This window comes from Eleutherodactylus coqui, chromosome 1 (genome assembly GCF_035609145.1).
Source record: "Eleutherodactylus coqui strain aEleCoq1 chromosome 1, aEleCoq1.hap1, whole genome shotgun sequence".
NCBI lineage: Eukaryota > Metazoa > Chordata > Amphibia > Anura > Eleutherodactylidae > Eleutherodactylus > Eleutherodactylus coqui.
The window spans coordinates 320158741-320178755 of NC_089837.1; the positions used below are offsets into that span (position 1 = coordinate 320158741).

Consider the following 20015-nt stretch of genomic DNA (forward strand, 5'->3'; position numbering starts at 1 on the left):
AGCCTACGTATTGCTTAGGTATCGATGCTGTCCGCTGGTGGAGAAGAGAAGTCTGGGGAAATCCAGGCTTTGTTCATCTTGATGAGTGTAAGCCTGTCGGCACTGTCGGTTAACAGGCGGGTACGCTTATCTGTGATGATTCCCCCAGCCGCACTAAACACCCTCTCTGACAAGACGCTAGCCGCAGGACAAGCAAGCACCTCCAGGGCATACAGCGCGAGTTCAGGCCACGTGTCCAGCTTCGACACCCAGTAGTTGTAGGGGGCAGAGGCGTCATGGAGGACGGTCGTGCGATCGGCTACGTACTCCCTCACCATCCTTTTACAGTGCTCCCGCCGACTCAGCCTTGACTGGGGAGCGGTGACACAGTCTTGCTGGGGAGCCAGAAAGTTGTCAAAGGCCTTAGAGAGTGTTCCCCTGCCTGTGCTGTACATGCTGCCTGATCTCCGCGCCTCCCCTGCTACCTGGCCCTCGGAACTGCGCCTTCGGCCACTAGCGCTGTCGGATGGGAAGTTTACCATCAGTTTGTCCGCCAGGGTCCTGTGGTATAGCATCACTCTCGAACCCCTTTCCTCTTCAGGTATGAGAGTGGAAAGGTTCTCCTTATACCGTGGGTCGAGCAGTGTGTACACCCAGTAATCCGTAGTGGCCAGAATGCGTGTAACGCGAGGGTCACGAGAAAGGCATCCTAACATGAAGTCAGCCATGTGTGCCAGGGTACCTGTACACAACACATGGCTGTCCTCACTAGGAAGATCACTTTCAGGATCCTCCTCCTCCTCCTCAGGCCATACACGCTGAAAGGATGACAGGCAAGCAGCATGTGTACCCTCAGCAGTGGGCCAAGCTGTCTCTTCCCCCTCCTCCTCATCATCCTCCCCCTCCTCCTCCTCCTCCTCCTCAACGCGCTGAGATATAGACAGGAGGGTGCTCTGACTATCCAGCGACATACTGTCTTCCCCCGCCTCTGTTTCCGAGCGCAAAGCGTCTGCCTTTATGCTTTGCAGGGAACTTCTCAAGAGGCATAGCAGAGGAATGGTGACGCTAATGATTGCAGCATCGCCGCTCAGCATCTGGGTAGACTCCTCAAAGTTTCCAAGGACCTGGCAGATGTCTACCAACCAGGCCCACTCTTCTGTAAAGAATTGAGGAGGCTGACTCCCACTGCGCCGCCCATGTTGGAGTTGGTATTCCACTATAGCTCTACACTGCTCATAGAGCCTGGCCAACATGTGGAGCGTAGAGTTCCACCGTGTGGGCACGCCACACAGCAGTCGGTGCACTAGCAGATGAAACCGATGTTGCAGGGTGCGCAGGGTGGCAGCGTCCGTGTGGGACTTGCGGAAATGTGCGCAGAGCCGGCGCAACTTTCCGAGCAGGTCTGACAAGCGTGGGTAGCTTTTCAGAAAGCGTTGAACCACCAAATTAAAGACGTGGGCCAGGCATGGAACATGCGTGAGGCTGCCGAGCTGCAGAGCCGCCACCAGGTTACGGCCGTTGTCACACACGATCATGCCCGGTTGGATGCTCCGCGGCGCAAGCCAGCGGTCGGTCTGCTCTGTCAGACCCTGCAGCAGTTCGTGGGCCATGTGCCTCTTCTCTCCTAAGCTGAGTAGTTTCAGCACGGCCTGCTGACGCTTGCCCACCGCTGTGCTGCCGTGCCGCGCGACACCGACTGCTGGCGACGTGCTGCTGCTGACACATCTTGATTGCGAGACAGAGGTTGCGTAGGAGGAGGAGGAGGGTGGTTTATTGGAGGAAGCATACACCGCCGCAGATACCACCACCGAGCTGGGGCCCGCAATTCTGGGGGTGGGTAGGACGTGAGCGGTCCCAGGCTCTGACTCTGTCCCAGCCTCCACTAAATTCACCCAATGTGCCGTCAGGGAGATATAGTGGCCCTGCCCGCCTGTGCTTGTCCACGTGTCCGTTGTTAAGTGGACCTTGGCAGTAACCGCGTTGGTGAGGGCGCGTACAATGTTGCGGGAGACGTGGTCGTGTAGGGCTGGGACGGCACATCGGGAAAAGTAGTGGCGACTGGGAACTGAGTAGCGCGGGCTGCCGCCACCATCATACCTTTGAAAGCCTCCGTTTCCACAACCCTATACGGCAGCATCTCCAGGCTGATAAATTTGGCTATGTGCACGTTTAACGCTTGAGCGTGCGGGTGCGTGGCAGCGTACTTGCACTTGCGCTCCAACACTTGCGCTAGCGACGGCTGGACGGTGCGCTGAGAGACATTGGTGGATGGGGCCGAGGTCAGCGGAGTTAAGGGTGTGGGTGCAGGCCAGGAGACGGTAGTGCCTGTGTTCTGAGAGGGGGGTTGGATCTCAGTGGCAGGTTGGGGCACAGGGGGAGAGGCAGCGGTGCAAACCGGAGGCGGTGAACGGCCTTCGTCCCACCTTGTGGGGTGCTTGGCCATCATATGTCTGCGCATGCTGGTGGTGGTGAGGCTGGTGGTGGTGGCTCCCCGGCTGATCTTGGCGCGACACAGGTTGCACACCACTGTTCGTCGGTCGTCTGCACTCTCAGTGAAAAACTGCCAGACCTTTGAGCACCTCGGCCTCTGCAGGGTGGCATGGCGCGAGGGGGCGCTTTGGGAAACAGTTGGTGGATTATTCGGTCTGGCCCTGCCTCTACCCCTGGCCACCGCACTGCCTCTTCCAACCTGCCCTGCTGCTGCACTTGCCTCCCCCTCTGAAGACCTGTCCTCAGTAGGCTTAGCAAACCAGGTGGGGTCAGTCACCTCATCGTCCTGCTGCTCTTCCTCCGAATCCTCTGTGCGCTCTTCCCTCGGACTTACTCCAATTACTACTACCTGAGTGATAGACAACTGTGTCTCATCGTCATCGGCCTCCTCACCCACTGAAAGCCCTTGAGACAGTTGCCGGAAGTCCCCAGCCTCATCCCCCGGTCCCCGGGAACTTTCCAAAGGTTGGGCATCGGTCACGACAAACTCCTCCAGTGGGAGAGGATTCGGAACCATTGCTGCCCATTCTGGGCAGGGGCCCGAGAACAGTTCCTGGGAGTCTGCCTGCTCCTCAGAATGTGTCATTGTAATGGAGTGAGGAGGCTGGGAGGAAGGAGGAGCAGCAGCCAGAGGATTGCAGCAGTGGATGGCGCAGAATTCTGGGTGGTCGATAGATTGCTGGATGCAATTTCTGCCATCCACGACAGGACCTGCTCACACTGCTCATTTTCTAATAAAGGTCTACCGCGTGGACCTTTTAATTGTGAGATGAATGTGGGGACGCCAGAAACGTGCCTCTCTCCTAATCCCGCAGCAGTCGGCTGCGATACACCTGGATTAGGAGCTCGGCCTATGCCCACACCCTGACTTGGGCCTCCGCGTCCTTGCCCGCGTCCACGTCCTCTAGGCCTACTCCTACCCCTCAGCATGCTGTATTACCAGTAGTGCAGAAACAGAACACTGTAATTAAATGTGCCGCTTATTGGCCTGTGGTTGGAGGCTGATTTCGCTTACGGAACGCACAGCAGAGGCAGGAAAGAATTTTGCGTAAGCCTGCTGTAACACTTAGCTGGCTGCATATGAATTAGGACAACTACCCCCAGCAGAGACGCAGTACAGTCAGGACGGTCACAGGCAGCCCAAATAGATTTTTTTTCCCAAATTTTTTTGGAAAAGCCCACTGCGTATATAGACTGGATATGTCTTTCACTGTCCCTGCCTCACCACCACTACTGGCCATGGACTATGTAAAATTACTGCAGACTGTTTCACTCTGGACAGGATGACAGCGGTGATGTAAGAGGCAACGCAGAGGCAGGAAAGAATTTTGCGTAAGCCTGCTGTAACACTTAGCTGGCTGCGTATGAATTAGGACAACTACCCCCAGCAGAGACGCAGTACAGTCAGGACGGTCACAGGCAGCCCAAATAGATTTTTTTTCCCAAATTTTTTTGGAAAAGCCCACTGCGTATATAGACTGGATATGTCTTTCACTGTCCCTGCCTCACCACCACTACTGGCCATGGACTATGTAAAATTACTGCAGACTGTTTCACTCTGGACAGGATGACAGCGGTGATGTAAGAGGCAACGCAGAGGCAGGAAAGAATTTTGCGCAAGCCTGCTGTAACACTTAGCTGGCTGCATATGAATTAGGACAACTACCCCCAGCAGAGACGCAGTACAGTCAGGACGGTCACAGGCAGCCCAAATAGATTTTTTTTCCCAAATTTTTTTGGAAAAGCCCACTGCGTATATAGACTAGATATGTCTTTCACTGTCCCTGCCTCACCACCACTACTGGCCGTGGACTATGTAAAATTACTGCAAACTGTTTCACTCTGGACAGAATGACAGCGGTGATGTAAGAGGCAACGCAGAGGCAGGAAAGAATTTTGCGCAAGCCTGCTGTAACACTTAGCTGGCTGCGTATGAATTAGGACAACTACCCCCAGCAGAGACACAGTACAGTCAGGACGGTCACAGGCAGGCCAAATAGATTTTTTTTCCCAAATTTTTTTGGAAAAGCCCACTGCGTATATAGACTGGATATGTCTTTCACTGTCCCTGCCTCACCACCACTACTGGCCGTGGACTATGTAAAATTACTGCAGGACGCAATGCTCTGGACGCAATGCTCTGCACGGCCGATATACAAAAAAAAAAAAATGTGCAACAGTGCAAAAAGCAGCCTCAACAGTTCTGCACACGGTCAGATGTGGCCCTAAGAAGGACCGTTGGGGTTCTTGAAGCCTAAAATCACTACTAACGCTCTCCCTATAGCAGCTCCGGCATCAGCAGCACTTTCCCTGATCTCTGTCAGAATGCATCTGTGGCGAGCCGCGGGCGGGGCAGATTTTAATACTCGGGTGTCACCTGATCTCCCCAGCCACTCACTGCAGGGGGGTGGTATAGGGCTTGAACGACGCAGGGGGAAGTTGGAATGCCGTCCCTGTCTTTCTATTGGCCAGAAAAGCGTGCTAACGTCTCAGAGATGAAAGTGAAAGTAACCCGAACATCGCGTGGTGCTCGCCTCTAGTAACGAGCATCTCGAACACGCTAATACTCGAACGAGTATCAAGCTCGGACGAGTACGTTCGCTCATCTCTAGTTTTTACATTGTACTTAAAAAAAATAAACGTGATAAACTTTAGCAATAAATATTTTATGATTTATTTAGTCATGCAAGGGGACCACATAATGCAATTGTTCAGAGCTTTTTTAATGCTTTGGTATACTCAGTATACCAGAGCAGTAGAGCCTGTGCAAATATGACAGGCAACATATTAGGCACCCATGTAGCCATTGTACCACTTTGTTCGCAAGTGGGGAGGGGGGTCTGTGATTGGCTGCAGAAGTTTTTCATGTTCTGTATATAGACTGATTGCCACTTGAAAACTTTATATAGTCCCAAATAGCTGCACCTGTGTTTAAGGTTTAAAATGTTAACTAGTTCAGAGCCTTACTGCCTCAAGGTTCATTAGAAGTCAAGACTAGAGATGAGCGAACGTACTCGTTTCGGGCGATTTCGCAATCGAGCAGCGCTTTTTTCGAGTAACTGACTACTCGGGTGTAAAGATTCGGGGGGCGCCGGGGTGAGCGGGGGGTTGCAGAGGGGAGTGGGGGGGGGGGAGAGAGAGCTCCCCCTGTTCCCCTCTGCTACCCCCCGCCCCCCGGCGCCCCCCGAATCTTTTCGCCCGAGTAGTCAGTTACTCGAAAAAAGCGGTGCTTAATTGCGAAATCGCCCTAAAGAAGTACGTTCTCTCATCTCTAGTCAAGACATTTTTGAAAAGTAACAGTACCACAGACTTTATTTTGATATAACAACAATTTTATTTCATTTCCACAAGGCTTCACAGGTAGTTACATTTTGGACCTATAGTCCTTCAGCCCACAAAAGGAGAAGAGAATCCAAAGAAGAAAATTAAACAATCAAGATGGTCATGAAAGTGATTCTTAAGAGAATTCAATGGTAACAGGCATCCGGTCAGGATTTCTTCACTGCGGGATGTCTGCTACAATTGAATTCTCATAAGGATCCCTTCCTGACCATCTTGATTCATTTTCTGCTTTGGATTCTCTTCTCCTTTTTTCAGCCTGAAGAAGGACTATAGGTCCAAAATGTCGCTACCTGTGAAGTCTTGTTGTACGTAACCCTTGTGAAATGCAATAAAATTCTTCAGTGTTGTTGCATCAAAATCAAGTTTGTGGTGCAATTGCTTTCCAAGAATTTCCAATTTCAACAGGAGAGGTAGCACCGGAGCTACGGGGGTCCAGGACAGTGTGTATAGGCTCTTTCATTAACTTTTATCATGGACATCTGTTTATTTTTTTCAATTAACTTAGAAAACCCCTTTAACTCAAAATGATAATATCACCCTTCTCTGATTTCAAAATGATCAGTTTCTCAGAAAAAAAAAAATCTGAAAATACAATTCTTTCCACAAAGGCCTGAAGAAAGTATCTCTATACCTGAGGACAGCACATTAACATTAAAGATGTAGTTAGATAATTAATGGAGTACCACATGGGATTATATAAATTATTCATGCATTTGATTAACACAAATGTTTTATTTTTAAAAATCATCTTCATCTTTTCTATAATTGTAGGTTTGCAGACAGGCTGTAAAAGGATAAAATGGGTCCATTTCTTCATAATTACCAGACGTTGTGAAGAAGAACATATTTACCTGTTTGTTTACTTACATTTTTGTGCGAGGTGTGTCGTCATTTATATCAACACACTACCAGAAAAATTAGTAGTAAAATAAAAATAAATAAGTATAGTATAAAATAAGGATAAATGATTACCTATACATGTAGGACGCGGGAAGTTCCAGACTGGTTTTCCATCTCCACCCATCACACAGGTGAGAGTAGATGCTCCATCGACCTCATAGCCACTGTCACAATAATATGTTATAGTGGAACCAAGTTTTAAGTCACTTCCAACACGAGTGCCATTTTTTATTGCTCCTGGGTCAAAACAGGACTCTCTGGGATTTTCTGCAAGATAAGAAAACATATATTTTAAGAATGGACACAATAGATAACCTAAATTTTTTAAATCCTTAACACTCCATGACGTACAGTTACGTCACGGACCTTCGGGGTTTGAATGGAGGGGGATTGGGAGCCGATCCCACTCCATATGATCGGCTGTTTATTACAGCTAAGACTCACCAGCCACAGCTGCGATCAGCACTCCCACCATTACTTCTGATAGCGGCATTTAAATTCCCCGATTGGAATTCTGGGGTCCTGATGAGATTGCAGGGTGTTGTTCGGTTGCCATGGCATCCCGGGGCCTTCTGAAAGCCACTAGCGATGCCATTGCAGATTGTCTTTCATGTCATGCCTCTGGCCTATGGTATTACATCATATAGCAGGAGCAATCAAACCATCACAAGTTCATGTCCCCTATAGGGACTAAAAAATAATGTAAAAACCAGTTACAAAAAGTTTTATTAATTATTAGGGATGAGCGAGTATACTCGCTACGGCACTACTCGCTCGAGTAATGTGCCTTAGCCGAGTATCTCCCCGCTCGTCCCGAAAGATTCGGGTGCCACCACGGGGCGGGGAGCTGCGGGGGAGAGCAGGGAGGAACGGAGGGGAGATCTCTCTCCCTCTCTCCCGCCCGCTCTCCCCTGCTCCCCGCCGGAACTCACCTGTCAGCTGGGGCGACTCCCGAATCTTTAGGGACGAGCGGGGAGATACTCGGCTAAGGCACATTACTCGAGCGAGTAGTGCCTTAGCGAGTATACTCCCTCATCCCTATTAATTATTAAAAAAAATAAAAGGTAATAAATGTTTTAAAAAATCCTTTTGCCATTTTTATGATAAAAAACTAAACAAAAAAATTCAAAAACATAATTGGAATCGCTGCGTCCATAAAAGTCCAATCTATCAGAGTTATGCATTATTTACTATTCAACATCGTCAGAAAAAAAATGCACAAAGCCAAAATTGAGTTTTTTTGGTCAACCCCTCTCCAAGAAAAAAATGTAATAAAAAATGATCAAAAAGTCATATGTACTCCAACATTGTATCAATGGAAACTACAGGACGTCCCACAAAAAATGAGCCAATGAAAAATTGGCCGTAGAAACAAGGCCCCCCAAAGATGGCAAAATTGTGCTTTTTTCAAAGTCATTTCACTCCACTTTTAAGAATTTTTAAGAGTTTTTCAATACATTGTATGTTACATTATATAGTACTATTGAAAAATACAACTTGTTCGGCAAAAACCAAGCCCTCATACAGCTATGTTGACGGATAAATAGAAGAGTTATTATTTTTTTAAAGTTGGGAAGTAAAAAATGAAAAAGAAAAAAAAAAGATCCGCGGGCTTAAGGGCTTAATATGGTTGTCTTCTTTAGACAATGGATTGTAGAACACCCTCTCTTGGGGCACAACAAGGTAGTTGTGGGGATTGCTGACTGAGAATATTTGTTGCAAATGACCCATGAAATAGCCTTCTATGAAACAGAGAAAAGAACACACTTTGAAGTTTCAGCTGTGTTGAATTATTGACATCCAGAAAGACTCATAGTGAGGAAGTAGACAATCAGATCTAATATTATAAGTTATAAGTATCCAGAAAAGATACATTAAAGTACAATGATCTGCTTCACTGACATTCTCTCTGCAGAGCTAAGAATTTAAAGATTCAACAGATGTCCCCAGGAGATATCATTTGGGATTATCTAATGGCATGCATTTTAAGCCGACAGAAGTCACCGGACTGACCCTGATATGTAACTTCTTAGTGACATCAGGAAAGGAATGAGAGAAACCGCAATGCAGATAGATTCAATATTCATGGCCCTGCATAACACCATAGAATATTATCACTAAGCTTCTCAAATCATTAAGCATCATTAACATCTGATAATAACGACTGTACATCAATAAAAGCCTTGCACCTCAAAAGCTCTCGAAAACACAATGCAGCTCATGTGGAGGCAGCCATAAAGCATGGCAAGAAACAAGTCCATTCAGACATTAAAGTGTTTCACTGAAGTATGACAGAGCTTTCAACACACACAATGGACCACCTCCAACAGCGCAAAATCCTCACCCTGGAATTATCTCCCATTCACTTCTCCTGTTAATTGGTTTGAATGCAGGTTTTTAATTCTTAGATTTGACATTGAAATTATTTTTAATGCTACACAATCATTTCTTAGAAGGTATTGTTGCTGAAAAGTTCAAAATTGTACTTAGGAACCATTTTATGCAAGACCTTTCAGCACTATTGTTTGGACACTAAGACTGGCACTATGGTATGGGGCACAGGACTGTTTGATGTATGAGCAGAATCGTTGTCACTACTGGAGTGCCCGAGGAGCGGGTCTTGGCCTAGGAGATGGCAAGAATTAGGTAGCGGCTTGTCAAGGTTGTACTACCGTATCCCACCCAGAGAGCAACCGGAGAACGAGTCTCAGGGGCCGAGGGCAGGCTATTAAAGTGGATTGGCTGCTTACTTGATTCTGTGGTTGTCACGGGTGACACCACTGTTCGTCCCTTCGTGGTGAAGCAGCAGATGTAATAAAGTTCACACACATAGGGAATAGTGAAAACACGCCATTGCCAGGAACAGTTGACAATGGGAACTTTACTTGAAAATACTAGCATCAATTACAAGATTTTAGATGAAAATGACTGTAGTAAACATACCCGTGCAGGTAGAAACTATAATGAGGACAGGGAGGGAAACACAGGCTGACACTAGGCCCACAGTCCAAGTTATCTGTGCAGCACCGCTCCTGGACAGGATACTCCATAAGAGAACACGAACTCTCTACCGGTCACTCACACGTCTTGCAGGCCTTGAATACTGCACGGTGGACTTCACACTTCAGACACACTTCAGGGTAGGAGTCCTAGGGAAAAACTTCTAGGCTACCTTTCTTTCTCTTCCATCTTCACCACATTCTGTTGCTATTCTGTTGGAGTGCTGACCACATGCAGGTTGAAGGTAACTGCATGCGGGCAGCACTCCAAGGAGACACAACCCCCAAAAGCTAAAAAGCTCAAAAAGCCCCAAATCATGCACCTTGCAAACAAATTTATATCACCAGGTCACATGACTTACAAAAGTTACATTTTCAAACATAACCCAGACAGTAACCCATTCAGTGCTGCAGCTAGGCAATACACTTCATTTTCATGCAACATAAACGATACTGACAATACACATAAGCACGAGACTACAGAACCTTCCAGAAACTTTCATACATGAACTTCTGTACACTACACTTCTATATAGGCACTATTTGGCATATAAATACTGTTTTATTTGGGAATATGACCACTGAAAGTACAGGTTAACCTCTTTATTTAAGGCGAGGTACACACTTGCCATGTGTATCACTTGCAGCTGAGATGCTGGAGCGTTGCATCGGACGCACACGTACACTTGCCCATGTGTGCTCATAGACATGCATTAACAGGTCCTAATTCTTATCTGTGATATGGACAGGAATACGACATGTGATGCGTTTTTTCACGCGGACCATCTATCTGCATTGCTAAAAGGCAATGTGCATAGCCTAATAGCCTATAATTGGACCGATTGCTGCCTATGAATTAACATCAACAGCACATGGCGCCAAATACGCTGAAATAGGAGGCTGAAGGCACCAAGCATTTTGTATCTCCAGGCACTGGAGATGTAAAGCTCATACTGATTATATTGATGGCAAGGGTGTCCTTATCCAGAAAATGCTGTTACTCAATTGTGTATTTATTCTGCGAGTTCTTAAGAAGGCAATAGATGCTCCGATGACAAAATGATCATTGTAAGGAAGAAATGAATTGGTGCTTAAATGTCAGATTGCCATCACTTACAGTCTTAGGGCTCATGTCCACAGGCATTTTTTCACCATGTATTATACGTGCAATGCACAGATGCATAATACACAGTGAGTTGAGGCAAATTTAAGTGAATGGACTATCATTAGAGATGAGCGAACGTGCTCGTTTAGGACAATTACTCGATCGAGCATCGCTTTTTTCAAGTAAAAGATTCGGGGGGCGGCGGGGTGGAGCGGGGGTTAGCAGGGGGAACAGGGGGGAGCTCTCTCTCTCACTCTTCCCCCCTACTCCCCACTGCAACCCCCCGCTCACCACCGACGCCCCCCGAATCTTTTCGCCCGATTAGGCAGTTACTCAAAAAAAGCGATGCTCAATCGAGTAATTGCTCTAAACGAGCACGTTCACTCAGCTCTAACTATCATTGATCCATGCACACTGGCGAGTAGAAACTGCATGCAGCATTCCCTATTCCTAGGCATACCACGCAGCGTGAGCCCTATACTTTTGTATAGGCAGCATATGCAAACGCAGTTCACACGCAATACATTGCATCTGGGCGGCAATTTCATATGCAACCCGGCTATGAAACAGAGCGGGAAAATGAAAAAAAAAAATAGTCACACTGTGCATGACCGTGTGCGTATGATGCACAGGCATACGCAGTACATTCGCAGCCATACACAGTCTCTGCCGGCAGAGCCAGTATTTGCAAACACCAGTAAAATGCTGCTGGAAGACCTGCAGCATTTTACCAATATGCCCGTGCACATGCATATATTGTGAGTTTTCCTGAAATACTATTGGAGCATTAAATAATTCTGATTGCAACAGAAAAATGCTAACAAATACATTACTTAATGCCAAATAATACCAGGATGTTCAAAATATTATTTTAAATTGTAACCTGGCAGTAAAGCTGTACCATCTATTATAATCCTAATTACTTAGTTGGAATATGCAACAGATTTGTTCTGCATGGTAAGGTTAAAGAGTATTACCCCATTTAAAGGTACGTTGGCTAAAATATTAATTAGTTGTATTATGTGTAATAACCAAATATATTGTCATAAGATAAATCACTCCTGATGCAAACAGAGGCCATGACACCAGACATCACTGAAGCCAATGGTTTTATGACAACCCATCAACAGGCTATAGATCACTTTGACAGTCCAATAACCATACTGCAGACTGGTGTAAACAAGGGTATTTAATTTGCCTATGTTATCGTATGAATGACAAACAGGAAAAACTAGAATTTTAGGATGGAATTGCTTACAACGATATTCCTATTATCTTGGATAGTTACCTCCAAACTGGAGATACTGCACACTATATAATGTATCTGCTTTTGTTTTTCTATGTTCCACGAATTGCTCATGAATATGATTTTAAAGCCCAAACTTATTAAAATGCAATTTTTTTATTCCTAGCAAGTATGGTAAATAATTCATATGGCAAGCTCTTTTTGGTGCGCACATTTTGGAATAGTGATCATTACAGCCTGCCCTTTGCTGAATTTAAGTCCACTCCTTTCAATTAAATCAATATTTGAAATTGGAGCTTCGAATTTGAATTTTACAACTAAAAATGAAACATTCATGATACCTGGTTAACAGGGATAAAAGCCATTAGGTCAAAGACTGAACATGATATTAACCTTTCTGTGCTGATTATAATAAATGCTATGAGCCCAAAAAGAAACCCAACTTAATCTCAAGTGAAATTAATAGACCGGACTGCCCACTGGTATTTATATGTGTTTTCCATGTCATTTTCTCATTGATTTGTTTGCATGAATATTTCACTTAGTTTTGATTCAGTAAATACACAAACTTATTACCAAGACTTGATGAGATGTCAGATTGCACTGATGAAGCATGTCTAAACTGTGTGTCAGGCTGGTGACAGCCATGTCTGTGCTATCGGCTCTTCTTAATGCTGCTTTTCATAAGGAGAAAAACTATGCTGTGAGAAATTATTTCTAGATGTCTCACTTAGTTTCATGCCATACATGGCTATAAAAGTTAGTATTCTAAGGCTCAGTTCACACTGGGGATTTCTCTGTGTTTTTCTCTTTCCATTGGGTTTACTAGTGATTGCATTTGTTAGGGTCCATTAGGCTTCTGTTAAAAACATACCCATTGTGCATCAATCAAAAATGAAAGATTTGGTGTCAGCATGAACATAGTCTAATTCATATATAAGGAAAGCACTAGGGTAATCAGAAAAATATGTATTGGATTGAAAGCAGAAACTGTGGTAATGATGTTTTTTATATCCAGTCTTAGTTACTGTATGCGGATAATGATGAATAAAATAGAAGATAGCCATGCAATCCCAGTGATTATGACCGTGTTTATATGCACTACTCCATCTGGTGCTCTATTAACTAAATACTCAACTCCATATTTGAGCAACTGTTGACCAAACAGAAAAGTTGTAATTTTGTAATGTCTAACTTTTGATGGATAAGTAAATTAAGTCAGTAACAAGAATCCCAGAATCAAGTAATTGCCACCTCTCAGCATATTAGTGAATTCCGAGTTAATACAAATTGGAGATCCCTCAAACAAAAAGAGTCACCCAATTATCCAGAATGGAGAGGAGCATCAAAGAGTGTCTTCCTCTAGAGAACCAGACACTACCATGTATTACATGGACCAACTATTGTTCAATAGGAACTATGTAGGACTAGTGACACACGAGCATAGAAAAACTCATCCTTGTTGTGTCTCCAATAAAGGATGTTTTTCCATCCATGTGCATTACTGTGTGCCATCCCTATGTGGTCGGTCTGTTCATTTTTTGACTTCTGTATGTCATCCATTTTTCATATCCACAAAAAAAACACAAATTAGTCCCAACCCACCTTAAACACTTCTATAAAAGGTTACATGAGCACATAAATACTCATTGTTGGACTGGGATACACAAGGCACTCCTTCCATTTATAACATAAAAACCCATATTCAGTTTTAGTTTTCAATTATGATTGACCTAACTTGGAAAGTTTGTGATATTCTGAAGCACAGTTTTTCTTCTACATTGCTCAAATATCTAATAAATCTCACAAAAATTTTAAATAACAGCAGAATGTAGACACTGCTCACAACCCTTAGGGCTTATTCACACAGCCATGGCCATGTACTGTTTGAGAAAGTGAACATCACTACCCTTGAGCTGCCCGATATTCATAGAACCCCATACATAGGATACCCTACTCTAGGACATGCTGTAATTCTTTTCATACAGACTTCAGTCTATGTGCGAAATCCCACATTGATAACAAAGATCATAAAGAGCTTATACTCACCTTTTCCAACAACTTGCAAGTCCCCCATTGGCAGCTCTGGGTCTTCTATGTGATGTACTGTGTACAGGCTGCTGCAGTCAGTGATAATGCTTAGCGATTGACCACTGAGCTCTGTGATTGGCTGAAGCAGCCTCTAACATCCTGCACACACATTACAGAGACTTTCCTTGAAGTTTGTAGGATATGTAGAGGTGACCAGATCAGCTGTAGAGGAGTCTACCCAGACATTCTATATTTCCCCATTTTCTCTAGTAGTGTCTGCAGCCATCCCCCCGTCATCCTTCTGACTGGTCCAACTACTTAACTGCCTTCTTGTAGCAAGTTACAAGCCAAGGTGGGTTGATGTAATCGCAAGGCAGCAGAGGGAGGGGATACAGGACATGAACCTGGTGGTCATATGCTCTGCACAGCAGGAAAACAGGGAGAACATTGTCTGTATTAACAAGCAGCCATCCTGTTGTTCAACATGGCAGAGCTGGTCAGCACATAGAGAGGCCAAGGGGAGGTATGGTGCAATGACTCCAATGTGCGTTATGTCACCAGTGCAGGGGGAATGGTCCACTCCTGGCTCAAGATCCCACCAGGGAAAATCACCAGCTCCCCGGTTGGCCAGTCTGTGCCTGCAGATACTTCTTAACCTCCAAAGCATTGTGGGTAGAACATAGTTTTGATTCTGAACATGACTACTTTGTCCTGAACACCAAGAGACTGTATTCTATTGGCCTGGCTGATCTCTAGAAAATTTGGGGAAACCCCCCAAAATGCTGAAAGAGTAGATATTGGATTTATCCAATCTTTTTTACAATGGGTCATGAAGGACCACTTTTGTACATTGTTTGAGGACCTACAGCAGCATCCAGAAAAATGTAATTCCTTCTGCTACATGTCCAGAAGTATTTAATGTAAACAGAAGACGAAAGTGGATCTGCCTAATTGTATATTTGAATTCCTGGTAGAGAAGATAACAGTTGGGAAGACTGTTGGCAAATTGCAATGCCATTTGGGACCACCTCTAATGCAGGAGCCAATGGAGTGACAATGACTGGATATTGTTGATGGCTTCCTTTGATCTACACAATTTTCAAAATGCACTGAGGCACTGAATGGAAAGCTGCTGCCCTCAGGGTCTACAATTAAAAACTATTTTTTTTCAAGTGCTGTTGGCCTTGCCTGATAGAACCTGATGTCTAGAATTACAAACTTGTAGTTACTATGGGAACACTGCAGATGCTCACATCTTCAGGGCTTGCAGAATGGGTTGTCAGCTTCTCCACAACCAATTTGGAGTTCCACAACCCCGAATCATCTGGTTTACTTACGTTATATGTCATCGTTACAGATGAGAGATTTGCCCTCTTCCTATGAAGTCTCTTGGATGACAGAAAGCACATTTTTAATTATCAGCACACTATGGCACACAGATTTGTAGAATGTGTAGTTTTCCCCAGCATTAGGCAGATGGAGCTAGCCGATGTGAGCTTAGTCATCAGAGCTTATGTTATCTTACATAGCTATATCTTGATTTATGAGAGTGCCTTAAATATGGAAGAAGAACTGCCTACTGCCTATGATGGACCAGGCACCACTAACCAAACCTGGATCATCTATCCTGCAAGTCAGGGACTTCTATGCAATACGATTTCCTGTCCCCTGAGGAAACTACTCCATGGCAGCAGGACTATACTCAGGGAAACAGTTAATTTCTGTTCATATTTTGTTTCTAAGTGTATTATTTTGTCTTAGTTTTGCTAAAAATTCATTTATTGCATTGTTTGTTTGGTGTATGGTCCATTTTATATAACATTGCACCCCTTTTCCCCATGCACACTCACAAAATAACACAGAACAGTCATATTTCAATTTTTTACTTTTTTTATTCTTTCAACAATAAAATAAAAGCTGTACAACAGTAAAATAAAGCACAAGGAGAAACTAAAATTAACACATTTTTGGGGGTGAAAAAGAGAACCACAGATGAAAAAAATGGAAGATAAGGACGAAGGCCCAGGTCCTCCTGAGGTGGTGTCAGACTGTTCAGAGACCTGCTGTGATAGTTGCTGTGAACCATAGAAGGAAGGGGCATATAGGGGTGGCACACTATATGGCCCAGTAGTGGGAGGTCTAAATTATGAAGATGAGGGTCCCGTTTAAAATTGGGAGCCCTCATAATGTGGCATATACTGGGAAAAAGGAGAGAGAATAGTTGAAAGGTCATATGTTGGATTTGGTCATGGACACCATTATACTGGGAAAAAGGAGAGAGAATAGTTGAAAGGTCATATGTTGGATTTGGTCATGGATACCATTATAAGAATGCAATGGAGAAGCTGGAATAGCTGGGGCAGGAGAAAGGATGGTCATGTAGCCAAGTGCTACAGCATGGCCACTAACATGCCACCATTCAAGTACCTAGAAGCATTCAGCATTATTGGATGGACTGCCAGACTCAATACAGGTGAGTATGCTTGCATGGGTACATATCCACAGCCAGTCCAGTGTTTTTCTGAGGTAGGGCCCCTGGCTTCTCCCAAAGGCATGCTCAACATCTTACTCTTCATTTCTACTGAGATTCTGGAGGACCTGTGAATGCAATTGGGCAGCAGCAAAGTCACCCTTTTCTTTCTATTGGCAGGTTTTTCTCAGCAGATGTGTCATCAGCTGGTTTGGATGTGACAGTGGCAGACATGGGAGGTTCAGGCGTGCCAGGTTGATCTAATAACACATCTGGATTGGCCCCTGCAGTGTATGTAAATGTGGATGGTGGGTTTGTCAACTAGTCAACATTCAAGCTGTTCTCCTCAGTATTGTCCATGGTGTCCTCCGTGCTATGGATACAAAGATTTTGAATTAAAAGTTTTTTGTAACATAAAAAACATCTTTCCTGAATCCTTTTACTTATTTGGTCCCGTACACAATACAGGTAGATATTTATTTATTCAAGCCCACGGAGCTGTAATGTGGTTATTTTTAAGTGCATTAGAAGCTGGAATTAAATGTTGTTTTAGATTTCACATAATATTTAAAATGCTTACCGACACCTACCATATGCACTCAGTGGATGTTGGATGTCAATGTATGGAGCTTACTCAGGAGATGATGCAGATTCATACAAGGCAGCTGCTAGACAGCTGACAGGCTGCCAAAGATACAAATTTTATGATTATTTATAAAATGTTACCAATAATATAATTAAAATAACTCCCTATTTTCATAAGTGACACATCCAACAATATAAAGAAAAAATGAAAAAACATACCTGTTCTTGCTAATTCTACAAAAGTCCCATTTATTACAATCTCATATTATTTATGGCAAAACATGAATGATGAAAAGACTAAACACCCATATTAAAATGGAGAATTAACCCTTTCCAATCCAATTTGTATCCTGGTTTTCCTAGGGGGCTTACTCTTTTTCTGCTGTTATACAACAGCGCTATCTGCTGGCTAAAGCCAGTACTGCATGAGGTGACACGTTGGATAGGCTCCGACAGCAGAGAGGCTGGCAATATACAGTAAGAGAACCCCGACGGATGTCTTCCAACATCGGAGCTGTACAGCCTTAAATCATAATGTCTTCAGAGGTCAGACAGTGGATTGGAAAGGGTTAAAGGGGTTGTCTCGCGAAATCAAGTGGGTCTATACACTTCTGTATGGCCATATTAATGCACTTTGTAATATACATCGTGCATTAAATATGAGCCATACAGAAGTTATTCACTTACCTGCTCCGTTGCTAGCGTCCCCGTCGCCATGGTTCCGTCTAATTTCGGTGTCTTCTTGCCTTTTTAGACGCGCTTGTGCAGATCCGTCTTCTCCCTTCTTCTCCCTTCGGCTCCGCTCGGCAGCATCGGCATTTTGGCTCCGCCCCCTTGTACGCATCATCACGTAGCCAATCAGGAGGCTGGAACCGGCACACATCATGGGGCGGAGCTACGCAATGATGCGTACAAGGGGGCGGAGCCAAAATGCCGATGCTGCCGAGCGGAGCCGAAGGGAGAAGAAGGGAGAAGACGGATCTGCGCAAGCGCGTCTAAAAAGGCAAGAAGACACCGAAATTAGACGGAACCATGGCGACGGGGACGCTAGCAACGGAGCAGGTAAGTGAATAACTTCTGTATGGCTCATAATTAATGCACGATGTATATTACAAAGTGCATTAATATGGCCATACAGAAGTGTATAACCCCACTTGCTGCCGCGAGACAACCCCTTTAACCCAGTTTTTACCATTACAACAGACTCCGTTTAACTGTGCAGTTTTTAATGCATTACATGGGATGTACAACACTACTACTGAAAAATATAACTCGTCCAGAAAAAAACTGAAAAATGACGAGTATGCCATAACAAAAATAAAAATACAATGATTTTTTTTCAAGTGAGGAATAAATAATTTAAAGAAAACAGTAACAACTTACAGCTGCAATTCCAAAAGATGACGCAGGAACATATGGTGCTGAGTGTACAAGTATGGCCTATTCCACGGCCCAGCAGAGCCACTCTTGACAAATCACGAAGAAATTGGTCCCTGAAACTATACCACCTTTTCTGTACATCATCAACTATAAAAAATAAACATGAATATAAATTAAATTATGCAACAACTGACTGAAAAAAGATATAACTGTTTTAAATTGCCACACATAGGGCCATATTTATGGTAGCACTTACCAAGCATCATCCTATCTGTAGGTGTGCTACTCCCCCATTCTTCTGGAAATAGATTCTGGCAGATCTTCTCCAACATTGAATCCTTTTTTTTTCATATTTGGGAGTAATGGCCTCTCCTACACCAAGCAATGACGCTCCTGGGTATGGCTGCTGGGTGCAGTGATGCTGCAGTGACGCTAATAGGCTCTGGAACACTTCCAGTGCTGGGCCAGAGTTCATGTGGTTGTGCTTCTTTCGGGCTGCACCATGTTTCACTGACGTTACTTCCTGGGTTGAAACTTTTCTTTCTTTTTTGGTATCAAAGCAGCATAGCACATGGAGCCCGTCTGTTTTTTTTACATCCACATTGCCTTAAACGGGTGAGTCTTGTCAAAAATCACACCAGAATAGTGTATGCCATGAGTATTTTCATGTGATCTGTGTGTCCGTAAAAAAACTGAAGTGTGCCTTGCCACATTGACTAATATAGGGCCTTTTGTTCCTTTTTTTTGACAAGCCTAAACTAGGTTTAGGATAAACTAGGTTTATTTGTGTGCGTGTCTGCGCATAGAATTGTACTTTTTTGCACATGCAGGTCATGTTCATATGCACGCACGACACCCCGCACCCTGATTTAAAAGACTATGTAGCCTAATGAAGTTCAGGTGTGTTTTCTTTTTCACAGAATTGTGCAGCATGTTCTTGCATTCAGATTACAGCTAATGGCTGGCAGTTTTAACAGTGGAATACCCTATGATCAGCATTTCAGCTGATCATAGGGTAAACTATCAGCTGAGAGTCCTCTAAACAAGAAGACTTGTGACCAACTATATCTCCCATAAAAGAAACATATATTCATAGTCATCATTTTCTTTCATCATGTAACATATTATTAGGGTTGGGAAAGCTTTGGCATCTAACTGGAGACATTAGATAAATGCTTGCCATGTGTGCAGAAGTCTATGTACTGAGCAGAGGACATGTGCTCATGTTATATAGACACTGTAAGTGAAACCTGTTGAATAATAATAATAATAATAATGGAGAAATTAATAAGAAAAAAATGTAGTGATAAAAAGAGAGGGTGTAGTGTCCCAGAACAACATCCTGGTCCCCTCCATAATTGTCATACATGTTGTCTTATGTGGATGCGCTGTGCAAAACTGTCATTTCAAATTTCTGTATGTGTGTTGCACAGCTGCAGCGTCTGAAGGGTTAACTCCCCTAAAATCATTGCCTGTAAGCTCTGCTGC

The 20015-nt window shown here is 44.2% G+C and overlaps 1 protein-coding gene across 1 annotated transcript in view; it reads right to left on the reverse strand.

The window, feature by feature from the left end:
• CSMD2 (CUB and Sushi multiple domains 2) overlaps positions 1-20015 on the reverse strand; it is a 948969-nt gene that overhangs the window by 130751 nt on the left and 798203 nt on the right. The window contains exon 30 of the mRNA XM_066586981.1: positions 6784-6978. Within this exon, the coding sequence (XP_066443078.1) occupies positions 6784-6978 (195 nt within the window). The remainder of the gene's footprint in view (positions 1-6783; positions 6979-20015) is intronic.